Source organism: Acomys russatus, chromosome 14, assembly GCF_903995435.1.
Source record: "Acomys russatus chromosome 14, mAcoRus1.1, whole genome shotgun sequence".
Taxonomy (NCBI): domain Eukaryota; kingdom Metazoa; phylum Chordata; class Mammalia; order Rodentia; family Muridae; genus Acomys; species Acomys russatus.
The window spans coordinates 15,417,182-15,444,770 of NC_067150.1; the positions used below are offsets into that span (position 1 = coordinate 15,417,182).

The 27,589-nt window shown below is 50.6% G+C and overlaps 2 protein-coding genes and 1 non-coding gene across 3 annotated transcripts; all 3 read right to left on the reverse strand.

Moving 5' to 3' along the window:
• Positions 1-24: 24 nt before the first annotated feature.
• Fdx2 (ferredoxin 2) lies at positions 25-6,719 on the reverse strand. The gene is made up of 5 exons (XM_051155974.1): positions 6,522-6,719; positions 6,407-6,452; positions 6,212-6,318; positions 543-630; positions 25-425 (listed from the first exon to the last, which is right to left on the reverse strand). Exons 1-5 carry the CDS (start codon positions 6,667-6,669, stop codon positions 269-271), a joined length of 546 nt encoding a protein of 181 aa, XP_051011931.1. The 5' UTR covers positions 6,670-6,719; the 3' UTR covers positions 25-268.
• Positions 6,720-8,229: 1,510 nt separating this feature from the next.
• Positions 8,230-24,796, reverse strand: Raver1 (ribonucleoprotein, PTB binding 1). The gene is made up of 13 exons (XM_051155976.1): positions 24,568-24,796; positions 22,983-23,049; positions 17,323-17,792; positions 13,944-14,135; positions 13,735-13,864; positions 13,422-13,516; positions 12,794-12,881; positions 12,310-12,521; positions 11,920-12,225; positions 10,029-10,103; positions 9,428-9,571; positions 8,965-9,048; positions 8,230-8,870 (listed from the first exon to the last, which is right to left on the reverse strand). Exons 1-13 carry the CDS (start codon positions 24,784-24,786, stop codon positions 8,724-8,726), a joined length of 2,229 nt encoding a protein of 742 aa, XP_051011933.1. The 5' UTR covers positions 24,787-24,796; the 3' UTR covers positions 8,230-8,723.
• Positions 24,797-27,482: 2,686 nt separating this feature from the next.
• Positions 27,483-27,589, reverse strand: LOC127198840 (U6 spliceosomal RNA). The gene has a single exon (XR_007831878.1). It is a non-coding gene; the product is annotated as a U6 spliceosomal RNA (small nuclear RNA).

A 27,589-nucleotide genomic window follows, 5' to 3' on the forward strand; every position in this document is an offset into this window, starting at 1 on the left:
CAAGCACACGAAACATGCCGCTGATGTGTGTGACTTTTTATTGCAGCTCTGGTTTGAGTCCATCCTTAATTTATAGTTCCAGTCTCCCTGGTGAACCAACACGCTCAAGATGCAGACCCATCCCATCCCCCTCAGGGCCCAAACACTGGTGGTCCCCAGTGGCAGCTCTGGTCTCACACCGTGCTTTCCGGGTCAGTCTGTGCTCTGGGGCCGGAAGCATGGCTTTTCTTTTCAGTTCTGAGGCCCTGGTCGGTCCAGTAGCCTCATGTCAGTGAGGTTTGGGTATGTGGCCATCCACGTAGAAGTTCCTGGTAATCTTGGGAAGAGCGAACTCAACTCCTTCCAGCTCAGGGGTCAGCACAATCTGGCAGCCCAGTCTCGAGTTCTCCTGGAGTAGTGGGGCCATGTCCAACATGTCGTCCTCCCTGGGACAACGGACAGTGGTCAAGTTTCGGGGAACCCGAGGCAGCTGCAGGTAGGTGGAAGAGCCCTGGGCACAGGGAGACAGATGCCCGCAATCTAGCTGGGGGCGGCCCACTCACCTCTCCTCGGGAGGAGGCAGGAGATCCAGGTGGGCCTCACTCACATACACATGGCAGGTGGAACACGCCAGGGACGCTTCACAGGCCCCTGGGAAGAGGAAAGGAGAAGCACAGCCTGAGTAAGCAGCTTCCACCTCAGCTCCCTAGCTAGCCCCATCTGCCTCACAGCCAACTGTTTCTAAGGTGTCTGCAGGCGTTTTTGTTTAAGACAGTTTTAAGTAGCCGGTCATGGTGGCACACGCCTTTAACTCAGCACTTGGGAGGCAGAGGCAGGCGGGTCCAGGGCAGCCAGCGCTACACAGAGAAACCCTGTCTCAAAAAGAAAAAAGAAGAAAAAAAGACAGTCTCAAATAGCCCAGACTAGTCTTAAATCCACCATGAAGCCAAGGATGAGCTTGGACTCAATCTCCTGCTTCAACCTGCCAAATGCTAGGCTGACAAGTGTCCTGCCCTGCCTCTCACCACACTGACTTCACTTCCACCTCAGGCCCTTCCTTTGCATGCCTGTACCCACGACCCAGAATGTTCTCTACTTTGCTTATTCACTCAAAGCTTCAACCCAACTGTGTCAAGTCTCCCAGTTTCCTCTCCACTTTCTGTGTAGCATTTATCACCATGTAACTTTTTAAAAAGGGCACTAGGGATTGATTTAGGATGAACAAACCAGAGTGGTCTGTACTAGGATACATCCCTAGTCCTTTACAACGCTTTTCTTTTTTTTTGTTTTGTTTTTTGTTTTTTGTTTTTTTTTTGAGACAGGGTTTCTCTGTGTAGCCTTGGCCATCCTAGACTCACTTTGTCGACCAGGCTGGCCTCGAACTCACAGCGATCCGCCTGCCTCTGCCTCCCAAGTGCTAGGATTAAAGGCGTGCGCCACCACGCCCGGCTACAACGCTTTTCTAATGATGTTTTGTTATTACATGTGTAAGCATGCATGGGTGGGTGGGGCACGGTTGCTCCAGCATCTGTGTGGAGGTCAGAGGGTGGCTGTACACAGCTGGTGCTCTCTAGCCATCTTCACTTGGGTGCTGAGGATTGAAATCAGTGCCTCTAGCCACTGAGCCACCTTCCCATCTTCTTATATTTGTAATTTTTGAGAAACTCATAAACTATTAAGGCTGGGTTTGAATCTAAAAAGGAATTTACAACTTTCCTTCTTGAAAATTTTTAAAGGATGTATTCATTTTGTGTCTATAATAATACACACCAGAAGAGGGAATCCGATTCCATTACAGATGGCTGTGAGCCACCATGTGATTGCTCAGAATTGAACTCAGGACCTCTGGAAGAGCAGGCAGCAGACAGTGCTCTTAACTGCTGAGCCATCTCTCTCTAGTCCTTGAAATTTTTATATTTTTGGTTTTTCAAGACAGGGTTTCTCTGTGCAGCTCTGGCTGTCCTAGACTCACTTTGTAGACCAGGCTGGCCTCGAACTCAGAGATCCGCCTGCCTCTGCCTCCTGCGTGCTAGGATTAAAGGCATGCGCCACCACTACCAGCTGAAATTTTTTTTTTAAAAAGACAGAGTCTTACCATAAATCCCTGGCTGTCCTGTCCTAGAATGTCCTAGACCAGGATGGCTTTGAACTCAAGAGATCTGCCTGCCTCTGCTTCCCGAGTGCTGGGACTAAAGGTGTACTCCACCATGCCCAGGCCCTGAAAGCTTTTACAACACTTATGTGTACCAAGAAGAGACTTGATACCCTATGAGCATATAAAAGGGGAGGAAGTCCCCCTCAGTCACAGTCATAGGGGAGGGGAGTAAGGGGAAAATGGGAGGGAGGGAGGAATGGGAGGATACAAGGGATGGGATACCATTGAGATGTAACAAGAATAAATTAATAAAATAAAATTAAAAAAAATAATAAAAGTAAAACACTTATGTGTGTGTGACTCTGTGGGAATGTTCACACCACAGTGTACATGTAAAGGTCAGAGGACAACTTCAGGCAGTGTTCTCCTTGGGACTGAATTCGGGCCATCAGGCTTGGTGGTGGCAACTGCTGTGTCGTCAACGAGCCACTGTGCTAGCCCAGAACCTGAACTTGCCAATCACCTGCTTCATCTTCCGAAGTAGCTAGGATTAGAGGCCTGAGGCACCGGCCTCACCTGCTTTATCTAAATTAGGCCTATGTTGCCCAGCTTGGGTCTTTCACTCCTAGCTCAGGCGGTCCTTCCGATGCACAGCTTCTGTGGCAGCAGCTGGAGCCACAGGAAGGCCACCACGGAGCCCGCCTACCCTGCCCAGGCGAGCCAGAGCCTTTTGATCTTGGGGCTGGCTGCCAATCTAGCCTCCTCTCCACCACGCCTTACATATGTCCCTAATTCTCATGGGGAGCCACAGAGAGATGCTAAGTCACCCTTCTGTAAGAGACCAGGCCTAGCACTCACCCCATCGCTGAGGCACCAGACACATGGCCTACGTGCTTCAAGACTGTTCCACATTCTGCTCTGCAGAACAGCTGGTGGACCCTGGCAGCACCCCTTGGCCACTCCCAACATTTCTAGTGCTTTTTACTGCCTTTGGGTTTGTTTTGAGAGTCTCACTGTGTAGCCCTGCTGTCCCAGAACTTGCTATATAGACACCAGGCTGGCCTCGAGCTCACAGAGCTCCAGCTGCCTGTCCTCCCAAGTGCTAGGATCAAAAGTGTGTGCCACCATGCCTAGCCACCTCTGCCAGCTTTAGAGTAAGTCAGGCCTCCTATTCCACTAACCCAGCACTGACTCTTCCAACCGGTCTGTCAGTGAAAACCTAACAGTTTCTGTGTTCTGGGCTCACAGTCCCCGCTGGGCTCAGGGTGGCCTATGACAGAGGACCTTTGGTACACACAGAGAGGTAGTATTCACACAAGGACTCTCATCTTTTTTCATTTTTCAAGACAGAGCTTCTCTTGCAGTCCTGGCTGTTGTGGACTTGCTGGCTTGGCTTCAGCCTGCCCTTGCCTCCCAAGTGCTGGGATTAAAGGCATACACCACAATGGCCCAGCTTCATCTTTTTTTTTGAGACATAACTTTTCTTAATTTGTCATAATTTTTGAGACAAGGACACTCTTGCTAGGTTACCCAGGCTAAGTACGAATCTAAGAAGAGTCTTGCCATAAGGCCATGGTTGGCCAGGAATGCATTCATTGAGTAAAGTGGTTACAACCAAGCCCAGTGACCTGAGTTCAGTCCCTAGGGAAACAGGAAGGAAGGAACAAGTCTCTCAATTTGTCCTTTGGTTTTTCCAGAGGCATGTGTGCACACTAAATAAGTACAATAAAGAAAATGGGGGGGGGGGGGAGCCGGGCGTGCACTCCTTTAATCCTAGCACTTGGGAAGCAGGGGTAGGCGGATCGCTGTGAGTTCAAGGCCAGCCTGGTCTACAAAGTGAGTCTAGGACAGTCAAAGCTACCCAGAGAAACCCTGTCTTGAAAACAAACAAACAAGAATAAAACAAAAATCAAAAAAACAAAGAAAAGAAAAAATGCTCACCAGTGCCCACACAATAGCAGCATGGGAGGATTAAAATGCTCATGTTTGAATCATGTTTTGCCGTGTGACCCTGCCTACTACCACATGGTGCACAGCTTCCTTCTCTGCAAGGCAGAATTACTGCCTCCTCTACTCATGAGGCTGTCTCAAGGAACTGGCACTCATCACACACAGATCTCAGACCCACTTTCACTGAGGCCCTTGGGAGGACACAGGTGATGTGAACGAGCCTCCCTGTGGGTCAGAATGTAGAGAGCAAATGAAACTCTGCGAGGCCACTGAGTACACAGACATGGGCTGGGGTGAAAAGGTGCCAGCCTGTCTGCACTCAAGAATGAGGAGCCAAGCAATTTTCTGGGAAAACACTTCTGACAGAGAACGGTAAGCACAGTGGTCCTGGTAGAGAGGACTGAGCTCCAGTGCCTGAAGAACAGCAAGAGAGAGCCATGAGGGACAAGGCCACACACCTATGATCCACCAAAGAGATAGAATTCTCTGCCAGCTTTCCACACAGAGATCCTGTCTCCATCCCACCTCTCCCCAGAAGGTAGCTGGAATAGAGAAGAGAGCAGTCAATAGCAAGGACACATCCTCTAGTAGCCTGTAGTAAAATGCTCAGGAAGGGCTGCCCCCAAACCAAGCTTTAGTTCAGTGTAAAAAAGACCTTTAGGGTCGAAGACATGGCTCAGAGGTTAAGAGCGCTGGCTGCCCTTCCAGAGGTCCTGAGTTCAATTCCCAGCTCACAACAGTCTATAATGTGATCTGATGCCCTCTTCTGGTGTGCAGGTGTCCATACAGACAAAGCACTCATGAACACACAATAAATAAATAAAATCTTTTTGTAAAAAAATAATTTATTTATCTTTAATATTTATTTATTTATTTATTACATATACAGTGCTCTGCCTGCATGTACATCTGCAGGCTAGAGGAGGGCATCAGATCTCATTATAGATGGTTGTGAGCCACCATGTTGTTGCTGAGAATTGAACTCAGGACCTCTGGAATAGCAGTTAGCACTCTTAACCGCTGAGCCATCTCTCCAGCCCCATTTATTTTTTTTTATTGTATGTGTATTGGTGTTTTGCCTGCATGTATGTCTGTGTGAAGGTGTCAGATCTTGGAGTTACAGAGAGTTGTGAGCTGCCATGTGGGTGCTGGGAATTGAACCTGTGACCTTTGGAAGAGCAGTTAGTGCTCCTAACCACTGAGCCATCTCTCCAGCCCCATAAATAACATCTTAAAAAAAAAAAAAAAAAAAAAAGACCTTTAATTTTAAGTGTTTATACAGATGTCTATGTGGGTTGTACACCTGAGTGCAGTGCCCAGAGGCCAGGTGAGGGTATGAGTGGCTGTTACAGAAGGTTGTGAATTGCTTGGGATAGACTGGGTGGTAGGAAGAGAAGACAGGTCTCTACAAGCGCCATATGCACTCTTCAGCGCTGAGCAACCTCTCCAGAGTCATTATTTTCTCTATTTTAAAATGTGTCGTTACTGTGTGTAGATGATGTGCGTTTGTGCCTGCCACAGCCCTTAGGTGGGGTCAGCTGCTTTCCTTCTACCCTTACACATGGGCTAGGGTTAAATTCGGATTGGCAGGCTTGTGTGTAGGGGCCATCTTACCGGCTTTAACTCAAAAGTGCCTAACAGTGGCATCAATCTGTAATCCCAGAACTGAGACAGCGGAGGCTGGAAAAATCAGCCAGTGGTTTTAAAGCTAAGTCACAGACACTTAGCTTTCTCAGCACTCAGGAGGTGGAGGGAGGTTTGAGCCTAGCCTGGTTACACAGCTGACTTCAGAACCGCCTAAGTAACAGGAACTCTTACCTCAGTTCCTCCCACCCCACCCGTACGCTGATGTGGTAGCACATGTCTGTAGTCTCAGGACTTACAAGTGGAGGTGGGAGGATCACTGTACCGGGTTGCAGGCTACCCTGGATTACACACTTAAGTTCCTGGACAGCCTGAGTCACAGGGTGAGAGCCCTGATTACCGACCCATAACCCTCCTAACCAAAAATAGTGCACACGTGTCACACCAGCACTTAAAGAGGTGGAGGCAGAAGGGTCTGAAGTACAAATCCACTCTCCAATACACAGGAAGTTCGAGGCTAACCTGAGCTATATGAGGCCTTGTCTCAAGAATACAAAAAGGAATAAAGAATGGCAAGGGTTTCCCCAATTCCCTATGGCATACCTTCCAGGTCAACCCCGTGGCGCTGGGCCAGGTGAAGAACATTGTCCCCAACTCTGCCCCTCACCGGGATCCGCCGGCCAGAGCGGTCCACGAACACCACGTTGACCCTGGGGACGACAGACGGGGTGCAGGTGCTGAGCCGCAGGTCAGCCTGAGGCTGGCCGCAGGGCGGGGCAGGGCGTGGCGGGCACTCACGCGTCCGGGGGCTGCTCCGAGCCGTCCGCCTCCTCGCGCCGCTCGCCTGGAAACATAGGAATGGGTGAGCGGCTGCGGCCTCGCAGCCCGCCCCACCCCGCCCGGCCCTAGGTACCTGTCCTCCCGAACGTCCTGGACGTCACCGCCGCGTGCCCGACCCCAGCACCCCAAGATCCCCCGGCCGCCCGCAACAGGACCCGGGCACTCATGCCGCGGGCCATGGAGGCGGCCATGACAGGCCACGTGACCGGAAAAAGGAGCATGCTCGGTGCGTTGCGCAGGCTGCGACTGCAGTCGTAGTGCTTGAGCGCCAAGTGGGGTCAGAGGTAATGTACCGGGATCCAGCATGGACTTCCGGCCTCACTCCGTGGTTTGATCTTTTTTCCCCTTCGGCCTTACTGTATGTTTTTTGTTCGTATGTTTGTATGAGCATCAAATGGGTGCCTCTGGAGACCAGAAGGGTTAAAGGGCTATGTAGGTTCTGGGAACTGAACTTGCGTTCTCTGCAAGGGCAACCTTTTTTGAGACAGGGTCCGTGTGTAATTCAGGCTGGTCTTGAACTCTGAATGCCTTTGCTGGAATTAAGGGTTAAGTGTCACCATGCCCAAATTTTTTTTGTTGGGCTGGAGAGATGGCTCAGCAGTTAATAACACCAGCTGCTCTTCCAGAGGTCCGAGTTCAATTCCCAGCAACCACATAATGGCTCACAACCATCTATGATATATGGTATCTTCTGGCTTGGAAGTGTGCATGGGATAGAACATTGATATACAGAAAATAAAAAATTTTTTTGTTGTTGTTGAGACAGGGTCTTTCTCTATTTAGACTTAACTGTTATAGAATTTGCTATGTAGACCAGACTGGCCTTGAACTCAGCTTATGTCTGCCTCCCAAGTGTTGGCATTAAATGTCTGTGCCACTATTCCCAACTTAAACTTTAGAGGTTGTGTGTGGCCCGCACATGAGCACACCTGTGACGTGTGTAGATCAGAGGACAACTTGTGGGAGTCAGTTCTCTCCTTCCACCATTTGAGCCCCAGGGATAAACTCAGGGTGTCAGGCCTGGTGTCAGTGCCCAGACTGAGCTATCTTGCTGGGCCCATGGTTTATCTCAAGAACCAGCCAGCTGACATGTTTTTTTAAAACCGTTTACTTACAAACTTTAATTCAGCGAAGGTCTGTGTGGGAGGAAGGGGAGAGGGGATTCCCCCCTGGATTGGTTTTGGGCCATCAGGTTTGGGGAGGGAGGCTGGTGGATCAGCTGGCCAGGGGCAGAGTCCCTAGGTCCCTTCAGATGAGTAGAGAGGAGGCCAGCTCCAGAGATCCAGCCTGGGATGGTGGTGATCTGGGGTTAGAGGGACACTGTAGAGGCCCCATGGCCTGGGTACAATGGTTGACTTTCACAGACAGCAGGAGAGACTGCTGAAGCCAGCAGAAAATACTGGTCTCTGCACCCAGGCTTTGGGCAAAAGGGGTGGTTTGCCAAGACCAAGGCTTTGGCCTTCTGTCCACAGGGCAGAGACCCTGGAGAAAGGACGATCCCCAGGTCAGAGCTCTTTGGTCCTGAGTCGAGCTCCTGAACTCGGCATCTGAGAGGCTCTGACCTAGTAGGACCCGTGGCCCAACTTTAAGGCATCAGAAGGCAAGGCGACTGGGGCTGGGGGACTGGCTGGAGTAGGCAGGCAGCGGCATGAGACAGCTATACCTGCAGCAGATGACTGGGAAGAGAGCAGGGTTAAATTGTTGGAACCTGCACATGTGGAATGGAGGCCCAGGTAGGCCAGGCCCTGAAGGAATCAAAAGTTGGGGGTTTTAGAGGGATTGGGTGAGGGGAAGTAGATGTGGTCATCATCCTGGTTGTTTTAAAAAATAATAAAAATTAGAAAAGGAAATCAAAGTCAATTGTCGAAGTTTAAAAATGGGGACCGTCTCTGATCCTCACAGGTCAGGGACACCTCCAAAGGCACTCGAAAGGCCAGAACACAGGAGTGACGAGGCAGGCGAAGAGGCCTGGAGAGCCGGGCACAGGAGGCCAGGAGCTGGGGAGGGAAAGAGAGCAGGCCAGGCCTCTCTCTCTTAAGGCTGCAGGGTTTTGGCTCCAGGAGCAGGCCCACAGGTAATGGTGTGGCCCCCAGACACCCCCGCATTCCTTGAGCTCCGGCTGGTTGGTCAGCAAAGTCTTTTTCAGAGATTTCTCTATTACCCAAAGAAAAGGACATAAAAAATAATAAAAATAAAATCCCACAAAACACAAATACCAGAAAAAACCCAAAAGCAATTTGGTGCAGGCCCTTGGAGCATCTCTGGCGCCAACCCCTTAGAAGATCCTCTTCCGCTTCAGATAGGAGTCTGCGTAGTGGCCGCCGAGGCCCTGGGAGTGCTGGCCCACATAGCTGCCCTCTGGGCTGGGCTCGGGTGATGGCAGCAGGTGGGAAAAACTGCGTTTCTGGCCGCCCAGTGGGGTCTGGAGACAGATGGCAGGGGAGGCCGGGTCAGGGGACTCCCAGAGGCCAGGGCTCCCCAGCCCTGTGCCTCGCCTCCCCTCCCCTTGCCCGTACCTTCAGCAGGTGGCTGTGACCATTGGGCCCAGGGCCAAGGCCCAGCAGCCCTTCACTGGAGCCCATTGGGGAGGAACCGACGGCCTGCAGAAGTCAAAGAGGTGCGGGCAAGTCACCCTCAGGGCCAGAGGAAGGCCCTGGAGGAAAGCTGAGAGTCCAGCTGTAGCCTTGTACCACTCTGGGGCTGTGGTGCTTGGTGGTAATCAGAGTGTCTCTCATCTGTTGTCTGAGGATATGAGCACCCACACCGTAGGCCAATTTGAGACGAGAGGAAACTCAACAGTGCTATGATCCATACACAGCAGGAAACCAGCGTGGCCACTGGCACTCTAGTATGAGCAAGAGGGAGTCCTGCCACCAGTGGAGCTATGGCTGAGACACCTTGGATGATAGATGTAAACACAGAGGGCCCAGCATCCTAGTGGTCCCTAAGGACCAGTCCTTGGTGGGGCGGACTCCTCACCTTGTTGAGGTGGCTCTGCTTGAGGCCAGCCTGTAGGCCACTGGTGAAGTAGGAGGTGGGAGAGCCGGAATAAAAATGAGACAGGGGTCCCCCACTGCCTCCACCACTCCGAGGCTCATTGAAGCTGTTAGGTGGGGGGGACATCTGCAGAGAAAGATTCAGCTGAGTGAGGAAAACAATGGCAGGAACTCTTCCTCACCATGACTCGGAGTGGCCATGTTCATCTTCTGGGGACCTCTGGGGCCCAAAGCCACTTGAACAAACTCAGGTTGGACCACAAGAGGATGAGCTGGCTGTGTGTGGCTCAGGGAGATACCCTGAGCCCAGTGACTTTCACTTCAACAGACAGTTGTGTGTATAGCCTGGGGTGTGGCCCTGGTGAACTCCCAGGGAACCACCTACTGCCCCATTAAAGGTAATAAATAAATGCTTGAGCCTAGAAGTTTGAATTGGGTAACACAGCAAGACTGCCTCATTTGTGGGGTTCAGTTACGAAGCGATAGCACTTCTTGTTACATAGCTAGTGCTGACTGCTGCATCTACTTTGTTACACTGCCCATACTTATAGTCTACAGAACACGCAGGGCATCTCAGCTCTTACCTTGTGTCTGCTGGGTCCATGAGGCCCTAGGGCTGGTTCCCGAGGGTGGGAAAAGAGGCGTCGAGGTCCCACATCCTAAATTAGAGGGGCAAAAGTATGGGGGAGAGGGGAGTTGGTGTTTGCCAACCTTATGCTGGGCCAGTTCCACACCAATTAACACTAGAGATCTGTGACCCACACCTGGGCCTGCAGGGGCTTCAGTGGGATGGCAAAGCTGACTCCAGGGATGGATGCTGTGGAGTGACTTCTCAAAATGGGAAAGGCTGGACAGACAGGCGGGATGCCAAGCCTTTTCTTAAGGAACAAAGCATGCCTTGGGACGTGGGCTAAGTACCTGCCCAGCTAGCATGCATGAAAATCTGGCTTCTGTCCCCAGCACCATATAAACTGGTGTGATGGAGAAAGCCTGAGGTGCCGGCACTCATGTGGTAGAGACAGGATAAGACTTTCAGAGTCATCCACATAATGAGTTGAGGCCAGCCTGGGCTACATGAGACCTTGTCTCAAAAACAAAAAACAAAAAACAAAAAACCTCCAAAACCAAATAAAAAGAGGGCATGGATTAAAGTCTGAAAGAGACATAGATGGCCTGGAGACTCAAGGAAAGGAAATGTCAGCCACAAGGTCCTGACTGCCCACCTGACACTAGAGAAAATACAGCTGCCTTTGATAGAAGCGCCTGGAAGCAGTGGTTTGCCTAGGATTTTGGAATACCACAGAAAGAGATATGGGTGTGGAGAGGTTGTCTCTAAGTCCAATGAAAAACTCACCGGCGCTGCAGGTACAGTTCACACACACAGCCCAAGTCATTTTATATTACAAAACCTTAGGATTACACTTTTTGTCCCTATGTGTTCCCACATGTCCCTATGTGTGCCACAGCTCTCATAGTAGGTGAGAGGGCAGCCTGTGGAGTGCGTTCTCCCTCCACCACATGGGACCAGGACCAGAACTCAGGTCTTCAGCTTACAGATAAGCACCTTCACCAGCTCGGAACCTCACCAGCCCATACCTTTAATTGTCTTTTGTTTTTGAGGGTCTCCTGTAAACCAGGGTCAGCTTAGAACTTGTGATCACCCAGCCTCTACCTCCCAGTGCCAACAGTGTGAGAAGTGTGTGTGTGTGTGTGTTGGTGGCAGCAGCAGCGGCAGTGGCAGTTAGAGGCCAGAGGATGATGACCTTGGCTGCTGTTCCACAGGAGTGGTCTACCATATTTTCAATAGTTTTGGGCTGGTGTATTCATGTGTGTGCATATATGTACCGAGAACAGAGGAGACAGCCAGAACCTTCCTCCACCTTATTCATTGAAGCAAGGTCTCTCACCAGTATCCAGAACTTGCCAATTCCATTAGTCTAGTCAGTCAGCTCCCTGCAGAGATGTCCTTTACACCTCCCTCACTGAGATTACAGGAACGCTGCTTTTACATTGGTTCTGAGGACCCAAACCCCAGTCCTTTACATCCTCATTCATACGCGGAATCACTGACTGTCCTAGCCCTGTCCACTTTTTCTCAGACCAAGTTTCACTATGCAGTTGTGGTTGTCCTGAACTTGCTATGTAGACCAGGTCGGCCTGGAACTCACAGCAATCTTAATGGCTTGCCACCAAACCCAGTTCAGACAGGGTCTCTTCCCTGGTCTAGAGTTTACCTATTAGATTAGAATGCCTGCCTCTGCAGCACTGAGGTTACAAGCATTCCAGCCCTTCTAGCTTTATTTATGTGGGTTCTGAGAATGAGACTGAGGCCCTCATGCCTGTGCCTGAGGAATCTCCTTAGATACATTTTACCTTTTGGATGTTTGGACCAGGGAAACTCAGATGGACTTGCTTTTCAAGTGTGAAGAACCACCTTTGAGACAGGCAGAAAATACAGGGCAGCCCAGTACTCACCGAGGGGTAATCAAAGCCATAGCTATCAGACAGCCCTGGCTCAGGGGGCAGGCGGTTGCTGGCGATGGGGCTGAGCAGGCGGGACTTCATTTGGAAGGCTTTGCTGCCACTGTTGCTACCACTGCCTCCACCAGGAACTGCAGGGTTCGGCAAGGAGGGCTCAGCTGGGCGGCGACCTCTCCCAGAGCCTCCCCAGCCCCGGGTCTCCTTGCCTGCCAGGTTGCTGGATGGAAGTAGGCTGTGCAGATTCAAGTAGGGGTTCAGGGGGATGCGGTAGTCCTTTGGGGGCTCCCCCAGCAGAGAGACCTGTAACAGGAGTGTTGGTTTTGCTAGGGTCCTGGGCAGGAGACTGCAAAGGGAGTGGAGGCTGGAAGCAGGGTGGCACCTTACCCCAGGGGGCGTTGGCATGGGCCCACTGTCCTTTGGGAGGCCTCTAAGACTGGAGCCTCGGAGCCCAACAGGGGCTGGGGGTGGAGTGAGCTGGGATGCTGGGGGACCCAGACCCATGGGTTCCCGGTCACTCCCAGAGGGGCCCAACAACGGTGGTAGTAAGGGTTGTGGTTTCCCTCGGCGGGGCGGCAGTTCCGGGGCCAGGCCTCCCCCTAAAGAGAGAAAGAAGGTGTCAGCTAAGGGACCAGACATGAAGGGCCACTCTATTCAAGGTCTGGGGACAAGGGACAACAGCCCTATACCCTAGAGGAAGTTAGTGACTCAAGGTCTCTTTGGGCATCAGCACTCTAAGATAGCCCCAGCTGCCCCATGAGGTGGGCACCAAAGGAACAGGAGGATGGCCCAGGCAAATTAGGGTACCTGGCCAAGGCCACATAGCAGGGCAAGGGGACAGTAGAGGTGGGGTGGGAGGGTCTAACTTTACCTGCAGACATTTCCCCAAGGAGGGAGTTGGCAGGTTGGGCCCCGGCCTGGAGGGTACCCAGAGGCGAGTCTCCCAGGATCCCAGGCTTCTAGAACAAAGCAGAGTCAGCTGGAGGTGGGAACAGTATTGCGTGGGCCACAGACACAGGCAACCCAGAGTCCTGGCAGTTATGATGCCCAGCATCACCACCTCCCAAGTTAATCATAGGCAGCCACACACGAGGAGCCCTCCAGCACCTGTGAACACGCCCCAACCCACCACTTACTCATGTGGCTGATGGGCTGCTGTATGCCAGGCCCTAGTCTACGCTCAGAATCTATAGGTAATTCTGAGAATGCCAGGGTTGTTACTCCGCACTTTCCACCACTGTCACACATACACAGCAATAGCCCTTAGCACTCAGCCCCCTTGCTCATCACAGAACAATGTTGACCAAGTATAACTATACCCTAACTGTGCAAGGTTGGGCTTTCTCAGTCACTAGTCACATTCACTTTGGGAAGAGATGTGCATGCCATGGTCACCAGGGCCAGCCATCTCTCCAAAGCACAAAGACAAGTAACTTCTGACATAAGGGGTGGGATAGAAAAAGAACTTGATGAGGTTGGCCCCAATAGGAAGCTGTTACCTTCTGGCTCTGGCTCTGCAGAGCTAGCTGCAGCAGTGCAGTGGACAGGGCGGGCCCACTGAGCAGCGGCATCGCAGGGGGCGCACCCAGGAGGCCTAGAATGAAACATGGATGCACTGGGATAACCCACTACCCAGCCCAAGCCCAAGTTCTCAGCAGTGATGGATGGGCCTTAAGGGTCCAGGCAGGGAAGGGTGGGACTTGCCTGCTGCAAGCTCTGCTCCCTTTTGGGACCTCCATCTTCACACCACAGCCACCAATGTAGGAGGATGGCCCCTGCATGATACCCGTGACCATGTGTGGCCTGACTTACCCTGCTTGCCACTGGCACCTCCATGCAACAGCGGGTTGAGGAGCAGCTGAAGGGAGGCAGACGGGCCTAGGTTGTTCAATAGCTGCAGAATGTTTGGCTCAGGCAGGAGTCCCTTGCCTCGATTGAGAGCCTAAGAGGGGGCCAGAGGATGACTCAGAGCAGAGGCCACAAAGGGGGGACATTGCTGTCCAGGGGGTGCCCCTACTCACCGTGGCCTGGGCAGCAATGAGTGCTGCCAGCATGCTGCGACCAGGGGGCCCTGGAGCACAGAAGGATACACGTAGGTGGCAGCCACCCAGGGCCAGGCCGTCTGCCCGCTGTTGTGCCGCTTCTGCCATCTCGGCTGTCTCGTACTCCAGCACTGCGAAGCCCTTCAGCTGCCCGTCCTGACCACATGCCAGCTGTGGGAGTCACTTATGAGTGTGAGGTAAGTAACCAGGGAGACCAGACACCGAGCCCAAACACTGACAGTGAGCCCTAGGAGAAGGTGACTTCTTGCCACTCACTGTCCCCAGTTTTGTGCAGTGGTATAGGAGGTCCTAGGTCAGTGGTATAGGAGGTCCTAGATCAGTTTAACAAGGCCCTGTGGCTAGGCATAGGGCAGAGAGGACTCGCCTCAGCCGCAGCCACTGTGCTGGTATTTGTGCTGACACACTGGGAGCAAACTCTGACAGGGACTACCACGAACATCAGGAGGTAAGAGATGGCTGCAGAGTCTGTCCTGAACATATGACTTAGGCCAGATGCTGTGGCAGGGACTGACACGGGAGGGTACATCCTGCCAAGTAGCCAGGACTCATGAGCTGACTATTCAAGGCTGCCATTAGTAGGTCAATGTGGAGGTCGTGGTGTCAGCATAGAGAGATAGTAGTGACCGCAGAGCTGTGTCGCCTCAGCTTCCTCCACAGCAGCCCCGTGGTTTGTGGAGCCCACACCCCTCATCTAGAAGCACAGACGAGGCGTGCTGCAGAACTGAGATTAGATGACTGGCCCAGTGCGGCCAAAATTGTATTTCAAATTGTTTGTTAGTCAGGACCTCACAGAAATCTGCCATCTCTGCCTCCTGGATGCTGGATTAAAGGCAAACGCCATCATACCTAGCTCTTTAAAAAAACTGGTGTGTGAGTGTGTGTGTGGGTGGGTGTATTTTTGCACACGTGCAGGCAAAGAAGGTCAAGTGTGCAAGTGCTCTCTATTTAGTCTCCATTCCTTTGAGGCAGGCTCTCCCCCTGAGCCTGGGGCTCACATTTTCTAGGCCAGGCTGGATTTAGCAAGGGCTCTTCCTGTCTCCACCTTCAGCGCTGGGTTTACATAGTGAGACACTGTCTCAAAAGAAAGAGAAGGGGAAAAGGGAAGAAGGAAGGGTGGGAGGGTAAAGGCCAGGCATGTTGGTTGGCATACCCCTGTGACCATGCTGTGGTCACAGGGGTATGCCAACCAACACACCTGAGTGCTCAGGAGGCAGAGGCAGGAGGTCAGGAGTTCACACCCAGCCTAGACTATATAACATATTTCAAAATTGCCTTGGCTACATAATGCTAACTTATCTCAGAACAAGTAAGATAGCAGCTTTTGCCCTGACAAGAAAGAAAATGGAATCAGTGAAATATCCAGTAGAGCAGGTCAGAGCCAGTCCTGCTCTGCCACAGGACCCAAGCTTAGTTGCCAGCACCCAGGGAGAACCCAGGCATACAATGTGGCTCAATAAATACCTGCCAGGCCCACAGGCTGCACTCTCAGCCCAGGAGACAGCAGCTAAGTATAGCTCCACAGCAATTCCCCTGCCTGAGAGTCCAGGCAGGCGAAGCCTTCAGCCAGTTCTCTGTCTCTCTTTAAATTTATTTTATGTGTATGAATGCTGTCTTGTGTGATGTTATGAGCCTCCATGTGGGTCCTGGGGATTGATCTCAGTACTCTAAACAGCTGAGCATCTCTCCAGCCTGTCTCACTTTTTTAAACAGGGAACTATGTGGCCCACGCTGACCTTGAACTCACAGAGATCTTTTCATCTCTACTTGTGCAGGGCTGAGATTTAAAGGCATACACCACAGCCAGGCACTATGGCACACACCTTTAATTCCAGCACCAAGGACCCAGAGTTGTATGAGCTCAGGGTCAGCCTGGTCTGTACTGTGAGTTCTTGGACAGTCTGGGCTATGTAGATAGACCCTGTCTTAAAAAAAAACACACACACACAAACGCATGTATCACTATGCCCAGTGCTTAATTACTTGAAAAAAATTAAATTATATTTCATTTATTTGTGCGTGTGTGTGTGAGTTCATGTGCATGGGACATCTGTAGGTCAATGGATAACTTGAGGGAGTTGGTTCTCTTTCCACCATGTAGGGCCCAGGAATCAAACTCATGTCATCAGGGTTGTCCTTATCTATTGAGCTGAGATGAATCAGGGCTTTGCACATGGTAGGAAGGTTTTCTACAGCTTAGTCACGCTCCTAAGGCCCTCACTGCCAGATTCTATGCAGGCACTCTACCCAGGAACCACACCCAAGGCATCAGCTCCTGACTGTGCCCAACTTATAAATCCAGAGATATATGCAAAGGGTTGGACCACATGAACTATGAACTGGAAGACAGAGACCTAAATTTTGAGCTGCCCGACTCTCAAGACCATGTTCTATTCAGGGCACCAGAACAACTGTGTCCTGCAGAGGTAGACTCAGAACCACTTAGTATCTCGTAAGGGGTGGGATCTAGGTCTGCGGTAAAGCACTCGCTGGGTAAGGCCTTGAGTTCCATTCCCAGCACTGGCAAAATAAAAAAATACATACATGGAAACTTAAGAATGAGCTGGGCAGCTGGGCGTGGTGGCACTCGGGAGGCAAAGGCAGGTGGATCGCTGTGAGTTCGAGGCCAGCCTGGTCTACAAAGCTACTCCAGGACAGCCAAGGCTACACAGAGAAATCCTGTCTCGAAAAAATTTAAAAAACAAAAAAAATCAAGAATGAGCCCGGCAGGGTGGAGAGATGGCTCAAAGGTTAAGAGCACTGGCTACTCTTCCAAAAGTCCTGAGTTCAATTCCGAGCAAACACATGGTGGCTCACAACCATTTATAATAAAATCTTGTGTCATCTTCTGGCATGCAGGTAGTGCAGGCAGAGCACTATACATAATTAATAAATTAAAAAAAAAAAAAGAGCCAGGCAGTGGTGACACGCAGCTTTAATACCAGCATTTGAGAGGCAGAGGAAGGTGGATCTCAGATCTCTGTGAGTTCAAGGCCAGCCTGGTCTACAAAGTGAGCCCAGAACAGCAAAGGCTACACAGAGAAACCCTGTCTCAAAAAACAAAAGCAAACAAACAAAAAACCCAGTACAACAACAAAATAACAAGCAAACATGATTGAGCCACGCATCTGTTACCACGGCAAGAGGTTGGTGTTTTTAGGCAAACCTGGGCTACAGAGAGCTTAAGTAATGAGTGTGTGAGTGATGAGGGTGTGAGCAAGAAGAATTTGCACTCAGGCCTTTGGAATACATCTAGGCTCTTAACCACCGCACCCCAGAGCCTCTCCCGAGAGCCCATTCAACACTGTGTGACATCTTCACCAAAGGGCCCAGGACCTACCTGACAGAAGGTGGGGGTATAAACAGCTGATAGGGCATGGCGCAGGGCATCTACGTCACTGAAGCCAGGAGGCAGGTGGTCCACACAGAGGCACCGGGAGTGCAACAAGGCAGGGGTCAGCTGCCCAGCATCTGTCCAGTGTACATACAGTGTGCGTGGGCCCAGTGGCTTGCCCAGCAAGTCGGACTTGGCCCTGGCAGCAGAGTCTTTCTTCATATACTCTGCAAAGCCGTAACCCTTAGAGTGGCCTGTGCGCTCACTGTACACTAGGAAGCAGCGTTCCAGGCTGCCAAAAGGCCGCACCAGCTCTTCAAACTGCGCCTGTGTCAGACTGGGTGGCAGGTTGGCCACGCACAACAGAGCATCAGTAGGCTGCAACTGAACCGACAGCTCCCGATCTCGAAGGTGGCTCTGGTGGAAGGTGTTGATGGCGGCTTCAGCCTGCTCCCCATTCAGCAGGGTCACAAAAGCTGCAGGGTATGAGAGGACCCGAGGTCAGAGCGGACTTGACTTGCTACCCTGGGCTCTCTAAACCAGGTGTCACAGCAGAACCAGGGGCATCAACTAGTAAGTACAAACCAGCCAGCTGGAGCCTTGCATTTCCACAGCTCCCCCCCTACACACAGCAGCTGTTCACTCTGCACATACCTCTGCCAGGGTGCCACTCAGGTGCCACTCAAGTCATGGCTGAGCAGGTGGTCCCTAAAGCTCAAGCTTAAGCCTAGCCTCAATCACTTTTTTTGGTTTTTGTTTTTTTGTTTTTTGAGACAGGTTTCTCTGTTTAGCCCTGGCTGTCCTGGCACTCAGTACACCAGGCTGGCCTCGAACTCAGAAGTCTACCTGTCTCTGCCTCCCAACTGCTGGAGTTAAGGGAGTGTTCCACCAACGACTGGCTCAAGCACCATGTTTGCCTGCATGTATGCCTGTGTACCACATATGTGCCTGGTGTTTGTAGAGGCCAGAGAGGGTGTCAGATCCCCTGGAATTGGAATGACAGATAGTTGTGAACCATTATATGGGTGCTCGGCACTGAACCTGGATCCTTTGGAAGTAGTCAGTGCTCTTAACTTTTGAGCTATCCTTCCAGCCCAAACTCCAAGCTCTTGATGGTTCTGGCTTCTCAACTGTCAAATGGGAACAGGTTAGCCTGCACTGGCCCAGATCAGCAGCCCAATAGCAAGGCTGTGTGCTGGACGGTCACACCTCAGCATTTGCAAGACTGGGGCAGGACAGAGTCTGAAGTCAGCCTGAACTCGACACAGCTCAGGTGGTGGAGCGCCTGCCTGGCATGCATGAGGCGGCCTTGGGTTCCATCTATTGACCAGGTGTGGTTGCACACAACGATGGTGTCAGCACACGACTAAAGCAGGAGGATCAGCAATTCAAGGTCATCCTTGGACTACATGAGACACTATCTCTAAACACAAACTGAGGGCTGGCTCAGCATCAAAAGTGTTCATCTTGGGGCTGGAGAGATGGCTCAGAGGTTAAGAACACTGACTGTTCTTCCAGAGGTCATGAGTTCAATTCCCAGCAACCACATGGTGGCTCACAACCATCTATCATGTGATCTGATGCCCTCCTCTGGCCTGCAGATGTACATGCAGGTAGAGCTCTGTATACATAATAATAAATAATAAATCTTAAAAAAAAACTGTTCATCTTTAGCACCACAAAATTAAAAGAAAGAAGGAAGGCAGGAAGGAAAATAGGAAGCCAGATTAAGACTAAGGATGTACCTCAGCAGTAGAACACTTTCCTAGTGCTTGTGAGGCCCTACATTCAGTCTCCAGGACCATGTACACACAGTAGCATGTACACCCAGGATCATGTACACCCAGGATCATGTACACACAGAGCCCTCACAACATCAATCAAAAACTTAAAACACAAAAGGGTGGGAAACCAGATGGTTCAGCACGTCAAGGCCTTGCCACCAAACCTAAGTCCAATCCTCAGGGCACAGCGGGATTTGAGAAATAACTCTTGCAAGCTCTCCTCAGACATGCACACATGCCAAGGCACACACGTGCACACATACAATATAAAACAACAGAACACTCAAGAGGCAGTTGGTCTCCAGAGTCAGTTCTGCCTGTGGGAAGGATTGTAGGCTTTGTCCCAGGTGAAAGCAGTCTTGGTGGGCTTTGCCCCTTGGAAACACCACAGATAGACTGAAGTGGACCTGGGGACTCCAGCCCTGCTATTGTGTTTCTAATGGAGCATCGATGGGGGCAGGGATCCTGACCCAGACTGGCCATTGCAGGCCTGAGAGAGGCACAGGCAGAGGAGAGAGAAGGCTGCATCTTTTGGAGCAGGATTGCACGTGGATTTGGGGAGAGGCCAGCTTACAAGCCAGACCTGCATGCAGGCCAGAGACACCTGGGGATCCGTCCTGTGGAACAGATACCGGAAGGTTTACTCTTGTTTCCCTTTAACCCTTTTTCCTTCTTGTGAAGGATTGTTGGATTGTATAATAAAGTCTAATTGTTAAGAAACAGAGCCAACATCTGCCCCTCTAGCTTCCTCACTCACAAGCCATCCTATAGCCACAGGAGACTTTATTTAGAGAACCTCCTCAGGTGCAGCCCCTGCCCACCAACGCCGGCTTTCTGGACCCTGCCAGGCATGCCCTGCCCCTTTACCAGACCTCCCTACCTCATCTAAGACATCCTGGCTTTGTGACCCACAGTGCCCCTGTTGCTTTTGATTCCATAACCCCATGTTAGCTTCTTCATTTTTTGAAGGTCTCGCGTACCTCAGGCTGTCTTCAGACGTATTATGTAGCGAAGGATAGCCTGATCTTCTGAAGCTCTGCCTCCAAAGCAGAATACAACTTTCAAGTGTTGGTTCTCTGTTTTACCACGTAGGTGCTGAGACTGACTCAGGGCCCCAGGCAGGGTGACATGCACCCTCACCTACTGAGCCATCACATGTGCTTGTAGAATGGCGATAGTTTCTACAGGGGACTTAAACATCCTTGGATTTGGGGATACTGCAAGCCCTGTGGAGGAATGACTGCACTGGGTGCTTGGTAACTGCTAACTGTTGATGCCTATGACCATTATTTTCCTTGCATGTGTATGTGTATGATAAACGTGTGTGTGTGTGTGTGTGTGTGTGTGTGTGTGTGTGTGTGTGTGTGTGTGTATACAGGTATAGGTGGAGGCTGGTCTCTTATTTGAAGCCATGGCTTGCTGATTCGGCTATCTACCAGCTAGCTTGTTCAGGAGAATCTGTTCCACCTCTCACACACTTTGACGACAAGTGGGTCATCAGGCCCGCCCAGCATTTATGTAGGTGCTGGGGTTCCAACTGCAGTCTTCGTGCTTACCTAGCAGGTGCCCGGCCTTTGGCAGCTGTGTTGTAAGCAGTTTGGGCTGGGCGGTCAACTGTTACTTGTACACAACCACACAGAGTAAACACAGACCAAGATTCCAACCTGTGCTCAGCCTGCATCCATGGCCCAGGATCTTAACCACTGCCTAGCCTCTCTTCTTAAAAGTGGCACATTCAGCTGGGTGTGATGGCGCGCGCCTTTAATCCCAGCACTTGGGAGGCAGAGGCAGGTAGATCTCTGTGAGTTCGGGGCCAGCCTGGCCTACAAAGTGAGTCCAGGACAGCAAAGTCTACACAGAGAAACTCTGTCTTGAAAAACCAAAAAAAAAAAAAAATAATAAAATAAAATAAAATAAAAAGGCACATTGCTCTCCAAATCAGATTGTCAGAAGGTTATAGACCATCTTCACACCTGGCACAATACTGGAATGCACAGACGTTCACTGATGGCCTCACACTGGAAGGCAACCTTGCCAAGTCTTACTCCAAGAACAAAGAGCTGACCATCCATGCAGAGGTAGATGTGGCAGCCAGTGGGCCTGGGTTATGAGGGGACAGGTAAGAACAGTGGGGAAGCTGAGCACAACGACACCTGCCCTGTAAGCCTGGCACTCTACAAGTGAAAGCAGGGGGATGTCTTCATGTTCAAGGCCGTCTTCACTTACATAGTAAAAGCTTAACTTTAGTCTGAGTTATATGCGACCTGATTTAAATAAAACCAAAAGTCCAAAACCAAATATAGGGCTGAAGAGCTGACTCAGCTCTTAAAAGCACTTGCTGCAACCAGGCCTTTAATCCCAGCACTGGGGAGGCAGAGGCAGATGGATCGCTGTGAGTGAGCTTGAGGCCAGCCTGGTCTACGAAGTGCGTCTCGAAGGAAAACCAAACCAAAACAAAACACTTGCTGCTCTTGCAAGGACCTGGGTTTAGTTCCCATAACCCACATAGACGCTCACAACCTTCATTAACTCTGGTTCCATGGAATCCAATACCCTTTGTTGACCTCCGTGGGCATCAGGCATGTAAACGGTGCACAGGCAAAACACCCAAACAGGGGCTGGAGAGATGGCTCAGAGGTTAAGGGCTCTGACTGCTCCTCCAGAGAGCCTGAGTTCAATTCCCAGCAACCACATGGTGGCTCACAACCAACTATAATGTGATCTGATGCCCTCTTCCGGCCTACAGGTGTACATGCAGGCAGAGCACTGTATACATAATAAATAAATACTAAATCTTTAAAAAAAAAAAAAAAACCCATGCATATCAAATAAAGATAACTAAAACTTTTTTTTTTAAGTAGTGGTAGAAGCTAAAGAACGGCTAGAAACGTTAGGCTAGCTAGGGCTGTATCAGGAACCCCAAGAAGACAATCTGGGCTACAGAATAAGTCCATACATTAAAAAAGGAAAAGAGAGCCGGGCGTGGTGGTGGTGCTCACCTTTACCCAGGACTCTGGAGGCAGACACAGGTGAAATCTCTGTGAGCCCAGCCTGGTCTACAAAGAGTCTGGGACAGCGAAGGGTACACAGAGAAACCCTGTCTCAAAACAAAAACAAAAACAAAACAGAACAAAAAAAGGAAAAGAAGGCTGGGTATAGGCATCTGCTGCCATGCCTCACAACCGAGTTCTACCCCCAGCTTCACATGTGTGCACGCATACGCTCACCTGCACCTGTAACACCAGCCCCCCAAGGCTAAGATGGGGGAAATGCCCAGAGGACACAGCAACACAGAAACAAGAGAGCCTGCCTTGGGGCTGGAGAGACGGCTCAGTGGTTAAGAGCATTGCCTGCTCTTCCAAAGGACCTGGGTTCAATTCCCAGCACCCACATGGCAGCTCACAACTGTCTGTAACTCCAAGATCTGACACTTTCACACAAATGCACATAGATTAGAACTAAATAAAATATTTAAAAAAAAAGAGAGAGAGCCTGCCTCAGCAAGGTGGGAAGAACTGACTGTAGAGAGCTGCTCTACCTTCCCCACTTGCTACCCATACACACACACACACACACACACACACACACACACAGGCATGGTGGTGCATGCCTTTAATCCCAGCACTTAAGAAGCAAATGCAGGAAAGTGTATCTCTATGAGTTCAAGGTTAATCTGATCTACAGTGAGTTTCGGTCCAGCCATAATTACATATGAGGCCTTGTCTAAAAAAATTGAGAAATTGGCAGACAGGACAAGGATCAGACAGGTGCTCCTGTTTCCTCTGGGACAATATGGGACCCACAATTCAAAATCAACGTGACCCAGGTCCTGTCACTGTGGGGACTGTCATTATTGCCCCAGCCCATGCACAGCGCACAAACCTGTCCCTTTGTATTTGTCCACGAAACAGTACTTGAGTTCGTAGTCGCTCAAGAGGTCATGTACTTCCTGCAGAGACACAATCAGAAGCCGGAGTCACTGGCCAAGCATGCCTACAGGTGGGCTCGCCATACAAGTAGATAACCTGGGGCTGGAGAGATGGCTCAGCGGTTAAGAACACTATCTGCTCTTCCAAAGGTCCTGAGTTCAATTCCCAGCAATCACACAGTGGGTCACAACCATCTATAATGTGATCTGGTGCCCTCTTCTGGCCTGCAGGTGTACTTGCAGGCAGAGCACTGTATACGTAATAAATAAACAAGTAGATAACTTAACAGCAACAGTAACTTGCTTACTTCAGCAACTATTTTCTACAGCCTATCTTGAGCAGGGCAAAGTTGGATGTAGGAACACCAACAATTCAAACTACATGCCTTCAAGGTTGCCCAACTTGTCTAATTATCCCATTCCTGGTCACAACACTTTCACAGCTAATTACTAAGCCTATTGTCCAAAAGGAAAAAAACAAAACAAAACAACTGAAGCTGTAAGAGGTGAACCACACAATCTATCAGGCCAACAGAGGGGATGTTACCCCATGCGCTTAATGATCCTACACTGTGTGGTTGCATGGGCCACCCAAACGCCCTCCTGTCGACAGGGCTGCTGTTTTGAATGCTGGCTTCCAGGGCAAGTTGCCTGGCTTGCTAACCCCAGGTGGTCTGTGTATGAGCCCAAGGAAATAGGGTGGGCAGTTCCGGAAATGCACAACATCGGGCACACAGTCTTTCCCCTTAGTTTTCCCCAACACCTCTGGAGCGTCACCAGCCATGCGCCTACTGGGCAGTAGGTACCTAAGAAAGCAGAAAGGGCCTATACTACCACCACCGGGCAGGGCAACGTAGATACCACTTCCTTGGGTCCAAAGAGCATTGTACGCCCTGCTCCAGGTAGGTCCCCATGAGAAGGGCACTCCCGGCAGACAAGATTAGCCTTAAGGAAGTGCCACAGAATACACAATCCCACCGCTATCCCCATTCCCTTCAAATCGATGGGAGACTTCATTGTCCCAAATCAATTCTAGTGAGCTCTTTGAGGGATTCAGCACCAACTTCCGGGTCTACCGCTTAAAGGTGTGGATCCATACTAGAAAAGAAAGGCCATACTCTAATCCTGAAACTTCCAATCTGAGCTCTCGCCACCCTAAGGCAGAAGAGGGAAAGCACCTCTGAGCATGCATGGGGCAGTTGTTATCTACTTCAATCAATCCATTCACAGTCCCCCGCACAAATTTCCACGGGGCCACAGCTGCCCGCCCCTGCGACTACCTGCACCCTTCAACGACTTGGTCTCTCCCAAGCCCGGTGGTCGTCCTAGCAACGTCACTCGCACTCCAAAGTTGTTTTTTGACATTGTGACCAGGCCCTTTCCACCTCTTAATGTCTCACGATCCCAGGAGAGGAGCAGACACCGGGTAGAGCCCTGCACACAGCAATGTTCTAGCTCCCGGTTTCTCCTCCTGCCCCCACCCCCGCGCACGCGCACCGTGGTATTTCCCGCCACGCTCTCACCCCCCCCCCCCCATACCTGGTTGGTCACGTCCCCCGGGAGGCCTCGGATCAGTATCTTGCGGCGGTTACGGAACTGGCGCTCAGTATGTTCCAGGCGTTTCCGGATCTCTTCCGGATCGAGCGGCGGCAGCTCTTGTTCGGTTGCCCGGCGATCGGCGGCCTCGGGAGTTTCCGTTTCGGCCTCCGCCTCCGGGCTGAGCGGCGGCCGGTGAGTAACGGACACGTCGGCCGCCATCTTGGGAAACCCGGCGCCTTCTGGGACCAGCGAGCTCAGGGCGGAGCGACATAGAGCGGCAAGGAGGGCGCGTTTATTGATTGGTTGGTGGAAGCCCCGCCTCTTCCCCTGCCCCCTTCAGCCTATTGGCTAGAACCAGCGCTCCCCCGCAACCCCCGACTCTTAGCCATTGAGTAGAAGGACGGAGCTGCCACAAGGAACTGCCAAGCAAGGTAGGGAAGAGGATCCTAGTTAGATCTACACTGCCTATAGAACTGGTGCGGGGAACACCTGTAATCGCAGCCCTTGGGAGGTGAAGGCAGGAGATCTTCTGCAACACGCAAATCAAGTTCATTGGGATCCCTATCTCAAAGGGAAAAATAAATCAACCACAGCCAAAAATGAGGCGTGGTGGTGGACACACGCAATTCCAGCACTTTGGAAATGCATGCAGCAGAGTCAGAAGTTCAAAGTCACTACACAACCCAAGTATGAGATCAGCCTGATTCAAAAAGAAAACAACAACAAAACGAACAACCAAACAACAACAACAACAAAAACACACCCCAGCATTCTGAAGGCCTAGGCAGCCTGGTCTACATAGCATAACTATGTCTCAAAAAACAACAACAGAAAAACACCTACTGCTAAGCATGGCAACCTGAGTTTGATTCCCCGGACGACATGGTTGGGGTACTAGAGATATACAAGCCGGTGAAGCCAACGGCTAAACAGGAGCTGGAGGAGGAGCTGGCAAATGTCACCATCAGGAAAGGAGATAAGCTGTTGATAAAGACAGACTTAGGAACACAGATCTCTAGCAGCAGAAAGCTGCTTTAGGAGTGTATGGGCAAGTGTTAACCACTAATTTCTTTTGTTTGTTTGTTTTGTTTTTCGAGACAGGGTTTCTCTGTGTAGCCTTGGCCATCCTGGACTCACCTTGTAGACCAGGCTTGCCTTGAACTCACAGCGATCCGCCTGACTCTGCCTCCTGAGTGCTGGGATTAAAGGCGTGCGCCACCACACCCGGCCACTAATTTCTTTTTGCTTTGTTTTTTTGAGACAGGGTTTTTCCTGTGTAGCCCTGGCTGTCCTGGACTCCCTTTGTAGACCAGGCTGGCCTTGAACCCACAGAGATCCGTCTGACTTTGTCTCCCGAATGCTGGGATTAAAGATGTGCACCATCCAGCCATATAATTATTATTATAAAATGCTTTCTCGGACATTTTCTGATTCACTAACTGAAATTGATTTTTTTTCTTTTTGTTTTCTTTCTTTCAAAACAGATTTCTCTTGTTATGAGTTCAAGAACAGCCATATTCTGACCACTCAAACACCAGACTCAAATTGTTGAAAGTTTGAATGCTAACAAAAACTGAACATAAACTGACCAGTCAGGGCCATAATCTGGGCTCTAGAACCAGATTGTGACATTGGTCTATGTTTTTCTTTCTTTGTTTTTGTTTTTCCAGACAGGGTTTCTCAGTGTATCTGTGGCTGTCCTGCAGCTCACTCTATAGACCAGGCTGGCCTCAACTCACAGAGATCTGCCTACCTCTGCCTCCAGAGTGCTGAGATTAAAGGCATGCACCACGACACCCAGCGTTGAGGTGTTTTTATAGGGATATGTGTAGCACATGTGGAAATTGTTTGGATTTTTTTGTTTTTTATTTTTTATTTTTGAGACAGAGTTTTCCTTGTAGTCATGGCTGTCCAGGACTTGCTTTGTAGACCAGGCTGGCCTCAAACTCACAGCAATCCACTTGCCTCTGCCTCCTGAGTGCTGGGATTAAAGGCACCATATCTAGCTCTGGATGGTCTGGGTTTTTTGTTTTGTTTTGTTTTTTTCTTTTTTTGTTTTTTTGAGACAGGCTTTCTCTGTGTAGTCTTGGCTGTCCTAGACTCGCTTTGTAGACCGGGCTGACCTCGAACTCACAGTGATCTGCCTGCCTCTGCCTCCCAAGTGCTGGGATTAAAGGCATACACCACCACGCCTGGCTTGGATGGTCTGTTTTTAAGGCTGGCTTTTTTTTTTTTTTTTTTTTTTTGAGACAGGGTCTCTCTGTGTTAGCCTTGTCTGTCCTGGACTCCCTTTGTAGACCAGGCTGGCCTTGAACTCACAGTAATCCGCCTGCCTCTGCCTCCCAAGTGCTGGAATTAAAGGTGTGCGCCACCACGCCTGGCTTAAGGCTGGCTTTTTAAAAAATATATTTTATTAATTTATTCATATTACATCTCAATTGTTATCCCATCCCTTGTATCCTCCCATTCCTCTCTCCCTCCCATTTTCCCCTAACTCCCCTCCCCTATGACTGTGACTGAGGGGGACCTCCTCCCCCTGTATATGCTCATAGGGTATCAAGTCTCTTCTTGGTAGCCTGCTATCCTTCCTCTGAGTGCCACCAGGCCTACCCATCCAGGGGACATGTTCAAATATGGGGCACCAGAGTTCATGTGAAAGTCAGACCCCACTCTCCACTCAACTGTGAAGAATGTCCTGTCCATTGGCTAGATCTGAGTAGGGGTTCGAAGTTTACTGCACATATTGTCCTTGGCTGGTGCCATAGTTTGAGCAGGACCCCTGGGCCCAGATCTGCCCGTCATAATGTTCTTATTGTAGGTTTCTAGGACCCTCTGGATCCTTCTATTTCCCCATTCTCCCATGCTTCTCTCACCTAGTGTCCCAATAGGATCTCCTCCCCTCTGTCCCACTTTCCAGAAATATGGAACGCTTCACAAATTTGCGTGTCATCCTTGTGCAGGGGCCATGCTAATCTTCTCTGTATCGTTCCAATTTTAGTATATGTGCTGCCGAAGCGAGCAC